This window comes from Emys orbicularis, chromosome 18 (assembly GCF_028017835.1).
Source record: "Emys orbicularis isolate rEmyOrb1 chromosome 18, rEmyOrb1.hap1, whole genome shotgun sequence".
Lineage (NCBI taxonomy): Eukaryota > Metazoa > Chordata > Testudines > Emydidae > Emys > Emys orbicularis.
Genome location: NC_088700.1, coordinates 5,807,217 through 5,824,650, shown reverse-complemented (window position 1 = coordinate 5,824,650; position 17,434 = coordinate 5,807,217). Strand labels below are relative to the sequence as shown.

Here is a 17,434-nt window from a genome sequence, read left to right as displayed (position 1 = left end):
TCGCCTTGCCCAGCTGGGCGTCAGGTAGCACATGAGCCGGGTACCAGCCCCTCCTGGCAGCGGCAGCAGAAGGAGGAGTTTCCGTGTCCACTGCAAACACCCCTCCCAGCCAGACCCGCCGCCACCGGCCCCAGCAGCGCTCTGGGCTGAGGCTGAGCAGGTGGGGGGACGGGCTGGAGGCACCGGCCTTGGCCCTGGACTAGGAGCGACCTGCAGGATGAAGCTGAACTGGCTAACTCAGCGCTGCCAGCTGCCGGCTGCCCAGGGCTGCTCCCGTCCGGGGTGTTTCACTTTGCTGCTGGTAAGATTGCTCCCTTCGTTGCAACCGGCTGAGAGCCCCTGTGGGCGCAGGCAGGGTGCAGATCATGGACGGGACAGCGCCCGGGGCAAGGCGATTTCACCTGGAAGGATCGTTTCCGCTGGTCCCTGAGGCACCAGCTGCCCAGCAGGGCAGGCAAGGAGAGCGGGGGAGCTGCTTAGGGGAAGATGAATCTGTGAGCAAGCGGCACCTCACCTGAACACCCTCCCCACCCCCGTTCAACTCCCCGCATGCTGCAGAGCAGAGCAGAGCGTAGACGAGTCAGTGTATTCGTTCCTGTTTTGTTGGGTAACTTCACAACAGATTAACTTTTCCGGGACACTAATTGCACCCACCTGAGTGCATTTCCCAGCCAACTTCTCCCTAGCTGTGGGAAAGCTGCAGACAAAATTCTCTGTCTTGGGACAATGCAGATCCCAAGACAAGTTATGCTTTCAGTGTTTAGAAAAAAGACCCATGCACATGCCAGTCTGTATATAGATCAATTCCTGATGCCCAGACATCTAATCCAGTGGGTGATTAGGAGATGCAGATGTAGAGATTGGGGGGCGGGGCAGAGGGACTTTCAAAAAATTGATCTGAGAGAAGAAACACACATATGAAAAATATTCCCTTGTGGACATTTTCAGACTTCTCATTTGATTGGAAGGCAATTTTAAAAAGTTTCTTTCACCAGTGCTGAGGAATCCTTGCTCTACTTAAGGCTGCCATGATGATTTCGTTTAGTGATGCATCAACACTAGAGTTGTTTATCAAAAACATTGATATGGGGATTTCAAACCCGGATCCAAAACCAGTCCTAGGTTTTGTTTTGCAAAACTTAAGGGATGAGATTTTGCAAAATTGCAAATGTCCTGGATTTGACCATCACTTTCCAGTCTCCCATTTTTCAGTGATTGTATGGAGTGTTCGTGTAGCCCCATTGGTCCCAGGATATTAGAGAGATAAGGTGGGGGAGGTAATATCATTTATTGGACCAACTTGAGAGGGACAAGTTTTCGAGCTACACAAACCTGAAGAAGAGCACTGTGTAGCCCAAAAGCTTGTCTCTCTCAACAACAGAAGTTGATCCAATAATAGATATTACCTCACCCCCTTGTCTCTTTAATATCCTGGGACCAACACAGCACCAACAAAATTGCATATTTTTCAGTCATCTCACTGAATTTAGGATCCCACAACGGTGGTTTTTGAATCTAAGTCACTTTAAATATTGACAGCTCTGGGTGTATCCAGATCAACAACCCAGAAATCCAAAATTTTCCAATTTGGCCTTCACTTCTTGGACAAACCCGAGGAAACAACGATTGCATTGCTGCATCAGATTTCTCACTTCTTGTCGGGAAAAAACAGGAGGGTTGTAAACATTGTATTACTCTTTATTTACAAATGTTGCTCACTGGGACAGCCTCAAGGGATGCACATATAACTTTCATGGTTGCCATGCTGAACAGAAGGGAGCATGTATTTCTCTCCTAATAAGGGGAATAGAAGCACTGCTCTACTCTGGCAAATACCCAGGCCAGAATTGGCTCTGTTTTGAGTTAAATGTAAGTTGTCAATGTTCCTTTAACCTTAGCGTGCACACAACCAAATTCATCCATGGAGTAGCTCTATAATCAGATGTAGTTATTCCAGGGATGAATTTGACCCACAAAATTAAATACACAGTTGAGATAACAGTGGAGACTGTTCGGTTTCAGTTTTGGTGCTTTTAAATCAGTGCCTATAACAAACATAGTATGCAAATATTGTGTGAGTGAGTTATGATTTCCTTCTGTAAATATGTTTTTGCTGTACTTGTCCATAGTAGAGACAGAAAGGCAGAAATTCCTTTAGCAATAAATTGGATACCAGGCTTGCATAAAAATCTGATTATCTTCAATCTCTACGATGCAATTTCTCATAAAACAAACTGTCTGATCAGCCAACCAAACTATACATTTTTATCTTATTTGCATATTAAGGGCCCACTCTTACAGCTTTACTTCCCTTCAGTATCAAGTCTGAAATAATAGTTTATACTGAAGGTCAGTTCAGCTTGTTCTTGGTTTTGTTTAAAGGATAGAATGTCATTTATCCCGCCAACAAAGTACTTTATGATTCTTGTTTAAAAAAAATTATAAATGTTTTTTATGGTTGTATAGTGAATTTTTTTGTACATGCACATTTTGAGCATGATTATTGCTGAAGCAGGTGGCCCCAGTCTCCTAGGTTCTGTTCCGGACTCTGAAACTGACCTATTTATGCACTAAACCCACTGCTCTAATGTTGGATTGAACCCACTACTGGGGAATGGTTATTTGTTTTAAACATTGTTTCTCTGAACTAAAATAATAAGCTTTATTGTAATAATGGCAACACAAAGAATGGAGACTTTCTTCTTGGCTCATACATACAGTAAATGCTTGGGGTTTCTTTAAAATACAACCTAAATTTGAGGGACACACTTGACCTGGCATTCTCACTGTTGTATTTTGCATTCTTTAGGTAATAACTCTGTCTTTACTGATGTACCCAGTGCTGAAGAGTCTAGGTCTTCAGCTGCACTCTGCAGTCACTGGCAGCTATATCTCGGGAACCCAGTCCATTGCTTTCGTTAACTGTCCCAATGAACAAGTTGCAAAGGATATTGCAAGGTACGGTGTCACTTTCATTGTTGTTGTGCTTGAATAATTCAAAGCCTGGCTGTCATGAAGTAATGGGTTGTTTGTTTCATTTACAGTAGTTATTTCTGAGGAGGGTTTCTCCCTTTTTCTCCACATGACACACACTTTCTCTCCCACTCATGCATTAACTCTCTCCCATAAACAGCTCTGTAGAGTAGGAACTCAACCTTCTAAAGGAAAATTGTACCCCCCAAAAATATCTATCTAGCTGGTGCAGAATACAGCTGCCTGCCTCCTTCGAGGCCTAGGCTAATGTGAGCACATCACGCCTCTTCTCCAATTCCTGCACTGGCTCCCAGTCTGTTTCAGATGCCAGTCTAAGGCCTCAGTCCTAATTCTCAAGGCAATTCCTGGATCAAGCAACCACCATGTCAGCTGAACTCCTTTGAGACAATGCAGGTCACAAAGCTCAGCAGCGGTGCATGAGGGTGGAGGGCAAATCATTCTGGGTCAAGGGGATCTGCCTCTGGAACAAACGTTCAGGTGAGATTCGGTGACTCCAGAGCATGACCACCTTGAGGAAATGTTGCCAAACTTTTCTCTTTCAAAAAGCCTTATCACCATAGCAAGAATGACACTTACAACACTGACACCCAAACACTCCTCCAGAAAAAAAAAATCCTGTAACAGTCAACCAACCAACCAACCCAAAACAGAAACCAACAGAAAATAGCCCAAGCAGAGATTCTACCCTAGAAAGGGTAAAGTGTCAGAGACCCCTATGAAGTCCACTAGGGTCTTTGCTATTGCTATTGACTTTGTGTAGGACGTGCCCAGATGCTACAATGATGGGTGGCAGTATAAAAGCCTAAAATAGATAAAATAAAATAAAGAAAAGAAAACCAGGCCAAAAAAAGAGGGGGGTTGGGGGGGAGACAAAATCTGCCACTCAATACCCCTCCCTACTCTAATGCATTTTGCAAGGGCTTCAAATACATCTAGATCATTTTTAATGTACCGTAGATTTGTCTGATGAACACTTCACAAATTCCTAGCTACATGGCTAAATAGCTGCTCTGTTCAGAATACTGGAAATGTTTATAGTGGACCGTTAAGTTTCCTGCAACACCTCTTATGAGCTCTGTTCCCTGCTAACTCTCTGCTTGCCAAAAACTCTGCCTCTCTTCTGTAATAACAGAGTGTTCCCGTACAGCTATTCAGGAAACAATGGGCTACTAAAAGGCATTTTGTGTCACCCTCAATACTGCAACTGTATCAAGTGCGTTACCACTTGATGTGTATGACAAAAAAGAATAACTGTGCATTACTGGGGAGAAGACCATTTAGTCTCTGAAAATGCTTCACATTAGCAGCTCCGCAAACATTTTCTGTCTTTTGTTCCTTCTCTTCCAGGGAAGGGAGAGGAAATAAATCACTCTCTGCAGTTCATGCCCATTGCTGAGATTTACATGTATTTTGCTAACATTTTTCTTGGTATTAATGAATTAAAGTTGAGCTCAGAGGAATTTGGATTAAGTGATAATGGGTTGTAGCAACTGGCTCTGTAGATGAAAGCTGATTTTCCAAAACCCATTAGCTGCTAGTATGGATGTCTTTATCTTTCTCCTAGATTGCTCACTGAGGCACTTATTCCCAGACTCCGCTTGCAAGTATTTTCTTTGGTGTTTGTAAAGGGTTTCAGATTTCGAGGACTGCTCAGCTGTAAACAAATACAGTTTGGAGGCACACCAGTTAGAGCAAGTTATAACTGAGTGACCTGCATTGATATTAAAATTGATACTTAGTAGAAGTCTCCCAGTCTTTACAAAATGGAGATTTTGCTTCTTTGCCTGTGTCTGATTTGGGAAGTTGAGTTTTGTGGGTCCATAGGGCATGATCAGGCCCTGAAGCATTCTGAAGGTGACCTCACAAATAATCTAACCTAAAAATATTTCAGGCTGATCATTATCTTTTATGAAGATAAGACTAGGTTACACCTGAATGTTCCATCAGCCCCCAGGTTTGCCTTGTATCTGTGCACGTCTTTTTCTTTACTTTTCTGCTTATTCATATTTCATCTGTCTAGAGTATGAATACAAATGTGTGTTAATGCTGGGACATAGAAATACACATGAAATATCCACCCCAAAGCCATCATGAAGTATACAGCCATTTTCAGCCATCCATCTTCATCTTGTTATTAATATTTGCATTTCCCCCAGGGTCCATGTGTTTCATAGATCTCAGTTCATTGGGAGGGAATGACACCAAACAATATCCCAGGAATTGTACTTTATACTTCTATGGTGCTTTAAAAACTTGAAGTCTCACAACACCTCAGTATTAAGTGATTATTATAAGCTCTGCCCAGCAGTGACCTCCTGCTCATTGGTAAAATGCATAGGACTCTGTTGGTACTCTTTAGAGAACAGTCCCCTTCACATAGGAATTGCCTTACAGGATCAGACCCAGGATCCATACAGCCCAGCACTCTGTCTCCCCCACAGTGGCCAATACCAGCTGCTTTGGAGGAAGGTAGAAGGATTCCCATAACCTGATCATAGGTGATATTCCTTCCTTGCTTCCAGTCAGTTAGTGGTCATGACAGCCTGGAAGTTTATGTCCCTGTTATTTTTTATCCTGGTACTTTACCTGTTGTGTGGATTAACAGAGGGCTGCAGTCTCCAGGGCTCTCAAGCTGGCATGCTTCACCTGCATCAACTTGATCACTTTTCTCATGTAGTGTATCAACCACATTCTCGATGCGGTTCTGATCATGTCTCACGTCTGCAATCCCTGTTGACCTTAATCTCAGACCCAAGACTTTTTGAAAAAAATTAAGTCTGATTTTCCTCCTAAACTCTCACACCTCTGAGGTTTTTACCCACGAAAGCTTATGCCCAAATAAATCTGTTAGTCTTTAAGGTGCCACCGGACTCCTTGTTGTTTTTGTAGATACAGACTAACACGGCTAACCCCTGATACTTCTCACACCTCTAGTAGATCATTAGGACTGGTTGAAAATTTTCTGTCAAAACATTTCTTGATGGCAAATTGGGTTTGACAACATGAAAATTTCCCCAGGAAATATCTGCTTTCCTCAAAAAAAATTATTTTTTGTCAAAAAAAAACAAAAACCTGAACATTTTTGGTTTAGTTGTTGGCTGTTTTGGGTCACAAATGTTCAGGTTTTCAATAAAAAGTTGAGATTTTTCATGGGAAAAACCTGCATTTTCTCACCAGCTGTATAGATCATGTTACAAGTACTAGGGGTTTACAGTTGAAACTAAGAGCTTGTGTGTACATCACTGAATCTGAAGACAGTGGTTTCCCCTAATATCCCTTCTTTCTCCATCCCCTGCATGCTGAGGTGGCGTGCATGCTTTATACAGTTTTCTTCTCCATTTAATTCCAATTAAAAGTATGTTTTCCTAGTTATCTGGTAGTAATCTGAAATGAAAATATCTGAGTGATTATTGTCATTTGCCTTTCAGTAAGGGGCCTCTTTCAATAATTACTGAACCAGCCACTCACCTCTCTTTTAAAATAGAAATGGAGGAGTTGGAATGTCTGGACATGTTGCAGCCCTCAAACTGGGAACTGCTTCCTATCAGTTGCAAGGGGCTAGTTGGCTTGGCTTTCCACCATTAAAATCCTCAGCTCAGAATCTGTTCCTGCTGAAGTGTTAATGTCACCATGTCCTCATGCTTCTGTGGTTGTATTTTTCCCTCTTCCAGTCAAGCTGCCAAACAAGTTTGCTCCAGAAACTGCTCCTCTCCAGGGATTGCCATCACTGTCAGCTTTTGCCATTAAGCTTTGTTCTATGTCCCTCAGGGTGTCAGACAGATAGGGCAGTGCTAATGTAATAGTAGTGCTACTAAAATACAAGTTAGAGTTTAATATAATACCTGTAGTAGACAAAAATAACTTATAGATCAGTGTAAATGTAGCATTTTTACTGCTATAAAATATGCCAGCTAGAAGAAAGCTTGAACCAAAGCCTATTGAAGTTAATGAAAGACCCCTGGGGCTTGGATCAGGCCCATAATTCAGATACAAAATCTTTGTTTGTGTTCAAACCTTAACCTGGTTTAAACAGCAAAGAAATATAGGTTCAAAGAGCTAGCGCTATGTCCAGCTCTTCCCAGCGGTAGCACATGTGCACAGCTTAGTTTATGTGTAGGGTCTATAAAAAGTGTAACATTGTGTTTTCTTGTAAGTAGTAATCAGATTTTCAAGTAACTACACTTGACTAAGCAACACATTTGCAACTAGAATGAGCCACTTTAAATCTGGAACCTAAGCCTTTAGATAGGTTTGTGTGTGTGTGTGGGGGGGGGGGGGTTGGTAAAGAAGCAAATCATTTTGCTATAACATGCATTTTTAAATGCCCTTTGTCTTCTGAAATGTGTCCATCTCCAAGTGTTCTTGGTGCCAGTCACCAACACTTAAACCTTCATCAGCAATTGCAAAAATCAAGCATGGGAAAATTGTGTCATTGTCTGGAGATAGGTTATCACCTAGAAAAGCTTTTTGTGGCTACTTATGGATGCATAAGTACTGAACATTAAACATTTGATGTGCATGAGCCACAGTTTAAATGGCTCCCTAATGGATACCGTTTCACAAGAAGTTATATTGCATTCCCTGTCATAGTCTGTGCTCCTCAGGGACCAATTTCTGACCTGCTAATTTGTAACAAGAATTCTGGATCAAATCTCTGTAGGAGGGACATAAATAGTTTCCTTAAAGGGACAGCATCAGAAGTTTCTTCTTCTTGTGCTCTCTCTGCTGTTTGCAATTTTCTGTTAGAAGGCTGATACAGACCTTGCCCTCCTGTTTGTCTGTTTTCATATGGCAAAAATGGATTTTCACTTTCCTGCTCCAGTTTATTTTGGCACATAAGTCAATATACCTTTGCGTTGTTTACACCCTTACTTGTGTCAGGGATAGTATTTATTAATTTGTGCTCCCTCTGCTGGCCAACTGATTGATGCAACAAAGTGAAATATAAAATCTTGCACAAAGATTGGCTCTCTCTTTTGTTTTAAAAGAGATTTTTTGCAATCCATGGGATATTCCTCGTTAGAGGAAAGTCAATGTTAGCCTTCAGCATTATTGCAAAGGACTCCACAAAAGCAATATAACTTACCGGGAAATGGTCACCCATTACAGAGGTGTCACCTAAATACTGGAGTAGTTCCCAGGAACTCCTCGGTTCTAATCCCAGCTCTAATAGCGTCTGCCTGTGTGGTTTGGGGTATGTCTTGTAATCTCTCAGGGCCAGCTTCCTCCTCTGTAAATTTGAGATGGGGAGGATAAATTCTTACCTACCTTAACGTGTTAAGAGGATTAATTAGTGTTTTTAAAGCACCTTGAGGAGAACAGGGCTAAGTATTATTATAGCAATCAGCTGCATCTTTTGAAAACTGTCCCCCATTCTGTAGTATGTTACTGCTTCTTCAAATCACTTAGTAAGATAAGACAGTATGACCTTGACCTAAATAGTAAAACTGAGTCAGTTCCAGCCATTCACTGGATCGTGTCATTTTCCCCCTTCTGAGATACTCTATGCTGCATGAGATTCAGACACTGCATGGCTAAAAACTCAGCTCCTTGGGCCACCTGCTCATAGTCTCCCCCATATTGTTCCATTGGGGAAGAGTTAAGGTTATTTGACTGTCCTGTGGGGCATGGCTTCACTCCCACAGTCGCCCATGGCTCCCTCAGAAGCTGTGCTGCCATACTCACTTTGGCAGTGGCTGCACCCAACCCGCTCCTCCAGGAGCTGGGAACCAGCCCAGACCCAAGAGAAGCATGGCTTGGAGGGCGACTGCTCTCTGGCATCTCGCCTCCCCAGTGCCCAGTGCTTTGCCACGGAGGGGATTTCCCAGCATCTGTGGGAAGAAGGCAATGGAGCTGCTTTTCTCCCCCCTCCACAGGTCGGTCCCTTTTCCTTCCTGCTACTAGAGGAGAGGCCAGTCTGTGGTCCTGCCTTGTGGCAGGGAGAATAGTAACAAGCCGCCTCCATTGTCTCATGGATCTGGCTGCGGACTGTGTAGACAGACAAAGCAGGTCTAATAATAAAGATGTGAAAAGAAGCTTATGAGAATCCAAATGAGAACCCAGGCTATCTAAATAGCTTTGCTTTATGGGTTAGGTGACAGATTTGAACCTGTTACATAATTGCATAGTGGTCCCGTGGCCTGGATGTCGACAGCTGACTTGGGTTAGTTACCGTCTGTGCTGATTTAGGTTGCATTTGGGGCAGGTCACCCTGTGATGTTATACAGTCCTCAATCTACATGTGGTATTTTCACAGCTTGTGACATGAAATCCTCTTTTAAGGATAAAAGATTCACTAGATGATATAGTTTGTTTCATAATCCCACCTAGGATCTATTATAATCTGGATGCAAGAGCGATATTTTTAACTTGCTCAGAGCCAAAGTAGGTTTGTTTTATTTTGTTTGAAGTAGCTAATAGTGTACAAACATCAGACCCACGGAGGGTTAATTCCTATTCTTTCATTCTCTATTCACTCCTGACTCCTCTGGAATTTTGAGGTCATATTTTTGACCCAAGTGTAATTGTTAGGAGCTTAAAGTTTTCATTGCCATAGCGCTAAGTACAAAACACAGGCCAGAGTTAAAGAAAAACAAATTACAAGCCTAACAGGGCCATGCCTTCAAAGAACGTTTAACACAATTTTGGGGGCAGAGGGTGCAAAAGAAACAAGCTTGAGGGGCTCTCCAAAAGCAGAGAGACCCTGGTGGGGTTGGTAGGCACAACCTTTGACCTTGTACTCCTAGCCCTCTTCCTACCCTGCCCCACAGTTGCTTCTGTGCTCACTTCTGCCGGCAGCCCAGATGTAACGCACCGGCAGCCCCGCAATAACAAACTAGTCCACAACCAAAGGAGGAAGCTTTCAGGAAGGAATGGATTTGGGTTTCAGATTTCTAATAACTTTCTGGTATGAAAAGGCCGATGTTGTTAAACCTTTAGTACATTCGATGATTTTTAGTCTGCTGTGCATGCAAGAAGTGGAGTCTCATGATGTGAGTTTATGACTGGGAGTCAGGGACTCCTTTGTCCTAATCCCAGCTCCAATTCTTAATCTCAGCCTCAGTTTCCCCACTTGTAAAATGGGGATAAGACTGATGCACCATGGGGATGGTGCAAGGTTTCATTAGCTAGCATTTGAGACTGCCATCTGTGCCAATGAGTCCTGCATATTACCCCAGGCCAGCACTGATGCTGGAACCTTCAAGGTCTATCAGCAGCACGCTGGAGGGACCCTCCCCCTGGCTGAGCAAGTAGGAGACATGCTGAGCTAATCTCAGCTGGAAACGGATTAATCGTGCCTCCGATGTCAAGGCTTGTCACTGGAGGAAACAGCTCAAGGTTAACTTCACAGCTCAAGGTGGAGGAGGGTGCCGGGAGTGGAGGAAGTACAGTTTATTTACAAACTCACCTTGTCTGTTCTGTTTAGGGCCATTATGGATAAAAAGCTGGCTGCCTGCGTGAATATCCTGCCGAAGGCCTCGTCTATGTGAGTTGCACTGAACGTTCCTCCAAAGGACATACAAATGCTCGTCTGCAAATGGAAGCCTAAGCCAGGAATAGCAAACCCAAGAGGTGCCGGAGCACCCACAACTGGCTCAGCACCTCTCAGGATTAGGCCAATGAAACCATGCAATCAGGAGACCAATTTATTTGTAGAAGGCTGCACTGCTTTCCGATTGCTAGACAGGGAGATTATAAGAGTGACCCCTGTACTGCCACAGTGCATTAAGCATATGAAGAATAGGGGGTGGATGGTAGACATGCCCACCTGTGGCCATTTGTTTATTGGTTACTTAGGAATAGAAATCTTCGCAAAGAGGATTTTAGCCTCTTTCACCATGATTTAATGTGTGTTGTTTCTTTCATGGGACCTAAATTTATAATATTAATTGATGTCTTCATACGGTAGGAAGGGGCAGCCTTTGGCCCTGGAATATGGAAACAGCAATAATACTCACAGGCATCCTGGGCCTTCCACCAACAGATTGGAAACCTTGTCATTAATGAATGAAGCTCAGGACGTATTAATGACCTCATTATTAATAGGTGTTGTGACTTGCGCCTGGCCACACACACAGAGCCAGGACTAGCACAAATCTTCCATTTCCAGTGCCTGGGCCACTGGACCATCCTGCCTCTCCGACGGCCTGCCCCAAAGCCCAATGAAGCCATCCACTCCAAGGCAGACTTCCGTGGGCTCTGGATCAGGCCCCGAATGCACCACACAGCTCCCCACCAGCCACAAATCTATCTGGGGTCCCACCCACCCTTTCCTAACCTGGCTGGTAGAGTTGAACAACAGCACTCCAAGCAGAGCAATTCTCTAACATTTCTCCCACTCCACTAATCCCTCAGTAGCCCCAGGCTCACCTGCCCCATCTCAGGAGGAGTCTCTGTTCCTACTTCAATCTCTCGCGCAGCAGTCTCAAGCAGTGTGATGCCATTGAACTCGACTCCTGCAGAACCATCCTACAAAGGGGATCGGTTCTGGGTCCGGTTCTGTTCAATATCTTCATCTATGATTTAGATAATGGCATAGAGAGTACACTTAAAAAGTTTGCGGATGATACCAAGCTGGGAGGGGTTGCAAGTGCTTTGGAGGATAGGATTAAAATTCAAAATGATCTGGACATACTGGAGAAATGGTCTGAAGTAAATAGGATGAAATTCAATAAGGACAAATGCAAAGTACTCCACTTAGGAAGGAACAATCAGTTGCACACATACAAAATGGGAAATGACTGCCTAGGAAGGAGTACTGCAGAAAGGGATCTGGGGTCAGAGTGGATCAGGAGCTAAATATGAGTCAACAGTGTAACACTGTTGCAAAAAAAGCGAACATCATTCTGGGATGTATTAGCAGGAGTGTTGTAAGCAAGACACAAGAAGTAATTCTTCCACTCTACTCCACGCTGACTAGGCCTCAGCTGGAGTATTGTGTCCAGTTCTGGGTGCCACATTTCAGGAAGGACGTGGACAAATTAGAGAGTCCAGAGAAGAGCAACAAAAATGATTAAAGGTCTAGAAAACATGACCTATGAGGGAAGATTGAAAAAACTGGGTTTGTTTAGTCTGGAGACGAGAAGACTGAGAGGGGACATGATAACAGTTTTCAAGTATGTAGAAGGTTGTTACAAGGAGGAGGGAGAAAAATTGTTCTTCTTAATCTCTGAGGATAGGACAAGAAGCAATGGGCTTAAATTGCAGCAAGGGAGGTTTAGGTTGGACATTAGGAAAAACTTCCTAACTGTCAGGGTGGTTAAGCACTGGAATAAATTGCCTAGGGAGGTTGTGGAATCTCCATCATTGGGGATTTTTAAGAGCAGTTTGGACAAACTCCTGTCAGGGATGGTCTAGATAATACTTAGTCCTGCCATGAGTGCAGGGGACTAGACTAGATGACCTCTCAAGGTCTCTTCCAGTTCTATGATTAGCTCCTCTCTGTTTTCAGAGCGGTGTGTGATAATCCGTGTTAAGGCTGGATCCTGGTTACACTTATGCGCACACAGCTGTTTTAGCCTCCTCCTTCCCAGGCCAACTGAGCCCCTAGCTGCTGCTCACTAGCCACTCTGATGCCTCCAGAGGACTTCTGGCCTCCAGCTCCGGGCGCACGGGTGGCATGATGGCGGCATTCTGCCAAGAGAATTGTTCTAAAAGGGCACGAGTGTGATCAAGGAGATTTGCCCCTGTTATTCCAGTCCTGGGCCCCCAAACAGCCCCGGCAACACACTTTGCTGTTCCCTTGCCGGTTCACACCCCAGCATAGCTCTGCCAACTCACCTCATTCCTGACATTCAGACTCCCCTCCTAATCTTGCCCCCACCCAGTTCTGCTGAGGCACCTCAATCCTGACCCATGGTAGCTCCAGCCGCTCCAACACTACAGACGCTCCCTCATCTACTCTGTGTAGACCTAGCCCCAGGCAAGCAGCCGGACATTTTCTAGGGCAATAAATGTTCATTTTTCATAAATGCAGTGATTGCCCTCAAGACTGTCACATCCCATGGGGGTTCTGACATGGAAGTAATTTAAAATGCTTACAGTCGCCTGGTACCTCGGGTTTTCCAGCTCGGATCAGCAACCAGCTGCCAGATTTGTCCTTGCTCTGCAGGCACGTGGCTCAGGCAGACAATCTACCCCTGAACGCTCTACCCTTAGTACATGCTTATAAAGCCCCTTAGCGTGCTTGGGAAGCGAGCCTCTTTGCCCATAAATGTCATCCAAGGCATTCATTCCCTACGGTGTCCAAACAGCCAGCCGTAGTTCCCAAACTTGCAATGCGCTCTGCTTGGGCAGACCCCTGTGCCAGCAGAGAGCACCACCGACCTCACTGGGGCTCCACATGGATGCAAGGGTCCACCTGGGCTGGAGCTGGGCCTTACTGAGCATGGGAGAAAGCGTTTAGCCAGCAATCTGTCAGGTTTGTGACTCCACCTGCTCAGTCAAATCTACAGCAAGTGATTAGAAAACGTGACATTTCTAGAATGACACAGAACAAGATAAAGAAATGTGACCTTGTAGCATGCACTGAACAGGCAAAAATCAAACAATAATAATACTTAGCTCTTACAGAGCACTTTCCTTCAGCAGATCTCAAAGCACTTCAATGTCTTTAATGGATTTTAATGCCGAGCCAGTATAAATGGGACTGCAGTCATTTACTGTATTTCTTTCTTTCTTCTTCTCCTTTTAAATCTAGGTATTTTTGGAAAGGGGAAATAGAAGAAGCCACTGAAATACTTCTAGTAAGTGTCTGGTCCTGTGTATGTCCTAGAGAGACACGTTTCTAAGAGGGGCCCCGTTTCTGACTCTCACCTACGATTAATTCAAATATTATGAGGATTTGCGGGGACGGCTCCAGCTCAGGGCAGTAGTGGCCAAGAGTTGGTACCATCTGAGGACTGCGTGAAATGGATTCAGAGGTTCTCTCTCCAGTTCCTTGAGGACAGGGGTCCACATCACAGAAACCCCCAGCAGAGACACCCTGACCTCAACGAGCCACAACAGGCTGAACTCTCACTTTGAGAAGGTTCCATTCAGGTCAGGGCACAGCAGCAGGCAAGGAGGGGGAAACGTTTACTTTACTCAGCAGGGCTGTCAATCCAGCATTTTTCCTGCATGTACATGGCTAGAAGCACCAGCCCCATTGTGCTGGGCACTTTCCAGACACATAGAATGATTGAGTACCTCCTCTGAACAGTTTACAGTCTAAACAGACAAGGCAGGGGAATTATTCCTCTCCCTGTTTTACACACAACACCGAGCTCTTTTATAATTCATCAGTAGATCTTAAAGCACTCTACAAAGGGAAGTAATTGTCATTATCCCCATTTTACAGATGGGAAACTGAGGCACAGAGCAGTGAAGTGACTTGTCCAAGGTCACCCAGCAGGCCAGTGGAAAAAGCTGGGAACAGAACCAAGGTCTCCTGGGTTGTAGTCCAGTTCTCTATCCACTAGGCCACACTGTCTCTCAGATGGGAAACTGAAGCACAAAGAGATTACATGATTTGCCAGACATTCTGCTGCAGACAGTGCTAGTGTATTTCAGACATCTCCCATGGGACTCTAGCTCAAAGTTATTTGAATAATTTGCATATGCCATAATATTGCCATAAGACTTCCTAAGTGACTTTAATTCCCTCAAGAGAACTAAAGTAGATGCTGTCAGCACTAGTGTGGAAGAATCATGTGTGTGAGAACAATTCTGCTGTCCCAGATTATATTTCTCTTTACATCGTCTCTTTTTCTTTTACAGTTAGTGAAAACCAGGACGTCAAAAATAAGTGAATTATCGGACTACATCAGGTGAGGCTCCTGCCTGTTGCAAATGATATTTTCCCCCTAAACTAAATTTGCCATCTCTAACTCAACCAGTCAGAGGGCACAGTTACTTCCTCCCAACACCCATGTGTAGTTGTTTAGCTCCTTGACTGCTTCTGCAGGTGCCAAATATCACAGACATCATATCAATTCAAAGCTTACACTAAAATGAAAAACTAGGTAAAGCCCAGCTGGTTTCTAGTTGAAATTGAGTCCACATACCTCAAAAAAGTCTCTCCGGTTCACCAACATGGACGGAACTTCAGCTTTTGTGTTGTAGCCATAGGGAATTCACGGAATCAGTGCAAAGCTAGGTGAAAGAGTGGTTTGGTCTTAGTTGTACCTTTGAAAGAAATATTTTTCTCACAACATGAACAATGAGCCTGTGGAACTCACTGTCACAAGATATCATTGAATTATCAAGATTCAATTATATGGATCCACTGATATGGATAACAAGAATATCTAGAGTCATCATAGTAAATAAATAAGAGCTTCGGAGAGGATATCAACCCTGATGCTTCAGGGCTTAAGTCAACCTCTAACAAGGGGGGGTAAGAAGGAAACTTTCCCTTAAAACAGGTGATCCTATGATTGCCTACTTCAGGGTTTCTTGCATCTTTCTCTGAAGCATCTGGTACTGGCCATGGTTGGAGACAGGCTGCCAGGCTAGATGGGCCACTGGTCTGATCCAGTCTGGCAATTCCTGTGTGTGAATGATTCCCTCTCGCCCCTGAGCAGCCCCGTGCGGCTGGGTGCCCAAACACCAGGGTACTATCTCACTTCCCTTTTGGGGGCCCTAAGGGCTCTACAACAGACTCTCTTACCCCAATAACACCCCTCTTTGGGGCTGGTTTGTTACAAAACATAGTGCAAATAATCCATCCCCAAACACGTCCATTTATCACACCCACTGCATATAGTCCCTAGAATCCCCCAACACCTAGCTCATCAGTGTAACACATACCACAGTCCAGCATCTTCCACCACACCAGGCTCTTCTTCAGTCCTCTCCTGTCCTGCCAGCGTGGACATCTCAGTCCTTCCAGCAGGAGTGCCACTTCACTCTTCCCAGTAGGAGCCCACCCTCCCACAGCTTCTCTGCTTGGGGTTCCTCTTCATCAGGAGAGCATCCACCACTCCCTGGTTCCATTAACCTCTCATCTCAGAAAGGCCGGCAGGTAGGTCCTTCCATTGCTCCCCTGGCCCTCGGCCCTCTCTGCTTCCAGCTCTCCAACGTGCAGACGTCAGCCGCTCCGCTGATTGCCTGCCTGCCTTCAGCCTTCTCTGGCCCTTGGCTTCAGTTTGGAAGCTAGCAGGCAACTCCCTCTGCTGCTCTCCTGCCTTCAGTCCTTTCCAGCCCTCTGGCCTTTCTTCCGGTTTGGAGAGACCATTTGGGAAACTTCTCTGCAGGCAGCCCACCTGCTACCCCCCTCCCATAGCTTCCATCAGGGACCTCCCACAGGTGCTGCCCCATTCACTTAATTGGTCAAACTGGCAACAGCTGTACTGGCATAAAGGAGCTGGACCATCTTCATTTAAAGGGGCCAGCCACCCTGTGATGCCGTGTTCACTTAGGCCTGGTCTACACTACGACTTTAATTCGGATTTAGCTGCTTTAATTCGAATTAACGCTTGACCCGTCCACACAACGAAGCCATTTAATTCGAATTAAAGAGCCCTTTAATTCGATTTCTGTACTCCTCCTCGACGAGAGGAGTAGCGTCAAAATCGGTATTGTTAATCCGAATTAAGGTTAGTGTGGCCGCAATTCGATGTTATTGGCAATTAGATGTTATTGGCTACCCACAATGCAACGCTCTGGAAATCGATGCTACTACAGTAGCTTGGACGCACACCACCGAATTAATGGTGCCTAGTGTGGCCGAATACATTCGAATTTATAAAATCGGTTTCCTAAATTCGAATTATATAAATTCGGATTAATCCTGTAGTGTAGACATACCCTTAAACCCCAAACTCACAGCGAAAAGCTCATGGATTTTTGACTCTACATGATCTGAAGAGAAGGGCCCCAGAACTGCTTTGAAGTCAGAGGCAGAGTCTGGAGGCCCTTCTTGAAAGGTGCTCCTGTGACCTGAAAGCTCCTCGTCTCTTGGGGCTGTAAATAAGATTGAGCTTCTTCCTACAGCAGAAATGATCTGCTCCCATTGGGGGGCTGTGTGTGTTTTCCATTTCAGATCCATGCATCCCTTTGAGATTCCTGAATTTATCAGCCTGCCTATAGACCAAGGAAACCCCCTCTATTTAAAATGGATTGAAGAAGGTGTCCCCGATGACTAGCTGGACTGCAGCATTCTGTCCTCCAGACATACCCAGCGTTTCCTTCCTGCCAGGCGTAGAGGACATTTGCTTTGGCGCTCTAGTCGTCTCTCACTGGAGGTGGGACTGGTGCATACATACGGAAGGACAATAAAACCCCAAGGGAACGTAGGTAGCACAAGCGCCTGGGATTTGGAATTTGACTCCTACTTGAAATACAGTTTAATGGACACGCCTCGTTTGTGTAAACCTACATTCTACTGAGCATTTAGCAACCATCGTAAGTGGAGCCTGAAAGGGCACAAGTTGTCCAAGAATAGTTTCAAAGTTGTGAA

At 44.7% G+C, this 17,434-nt stretch overlaps 1 protein-coding gene across 1 annotated transcript; it reads left to right on the top strand.

Moving 5' to 3' along the window:
• Window positions 1–217: 217 nt before the first annotated feature.
• Window positions 218–17,120, top strand: LOC135891110 (protein CutA homolog). Its single transcript, XM_065418582.1, has 6 exons — window positions 218–301; window positions 2,810–2,958; window positions 10,421–10,480; window positions 13,694–13,739; window positions 14,752–14,801; window positions 17,018–17,120. Exons 1-6 carry the CDS (start codon window positions 218–220, stop codon window positions 17,118–17,120), a joined length of 492 nt encoding a protein of 163 aa, XP_065274654.1.
• The last annotated feature ends 314 nt before the right edge of the window (window positions 17,121–17,434 follow it).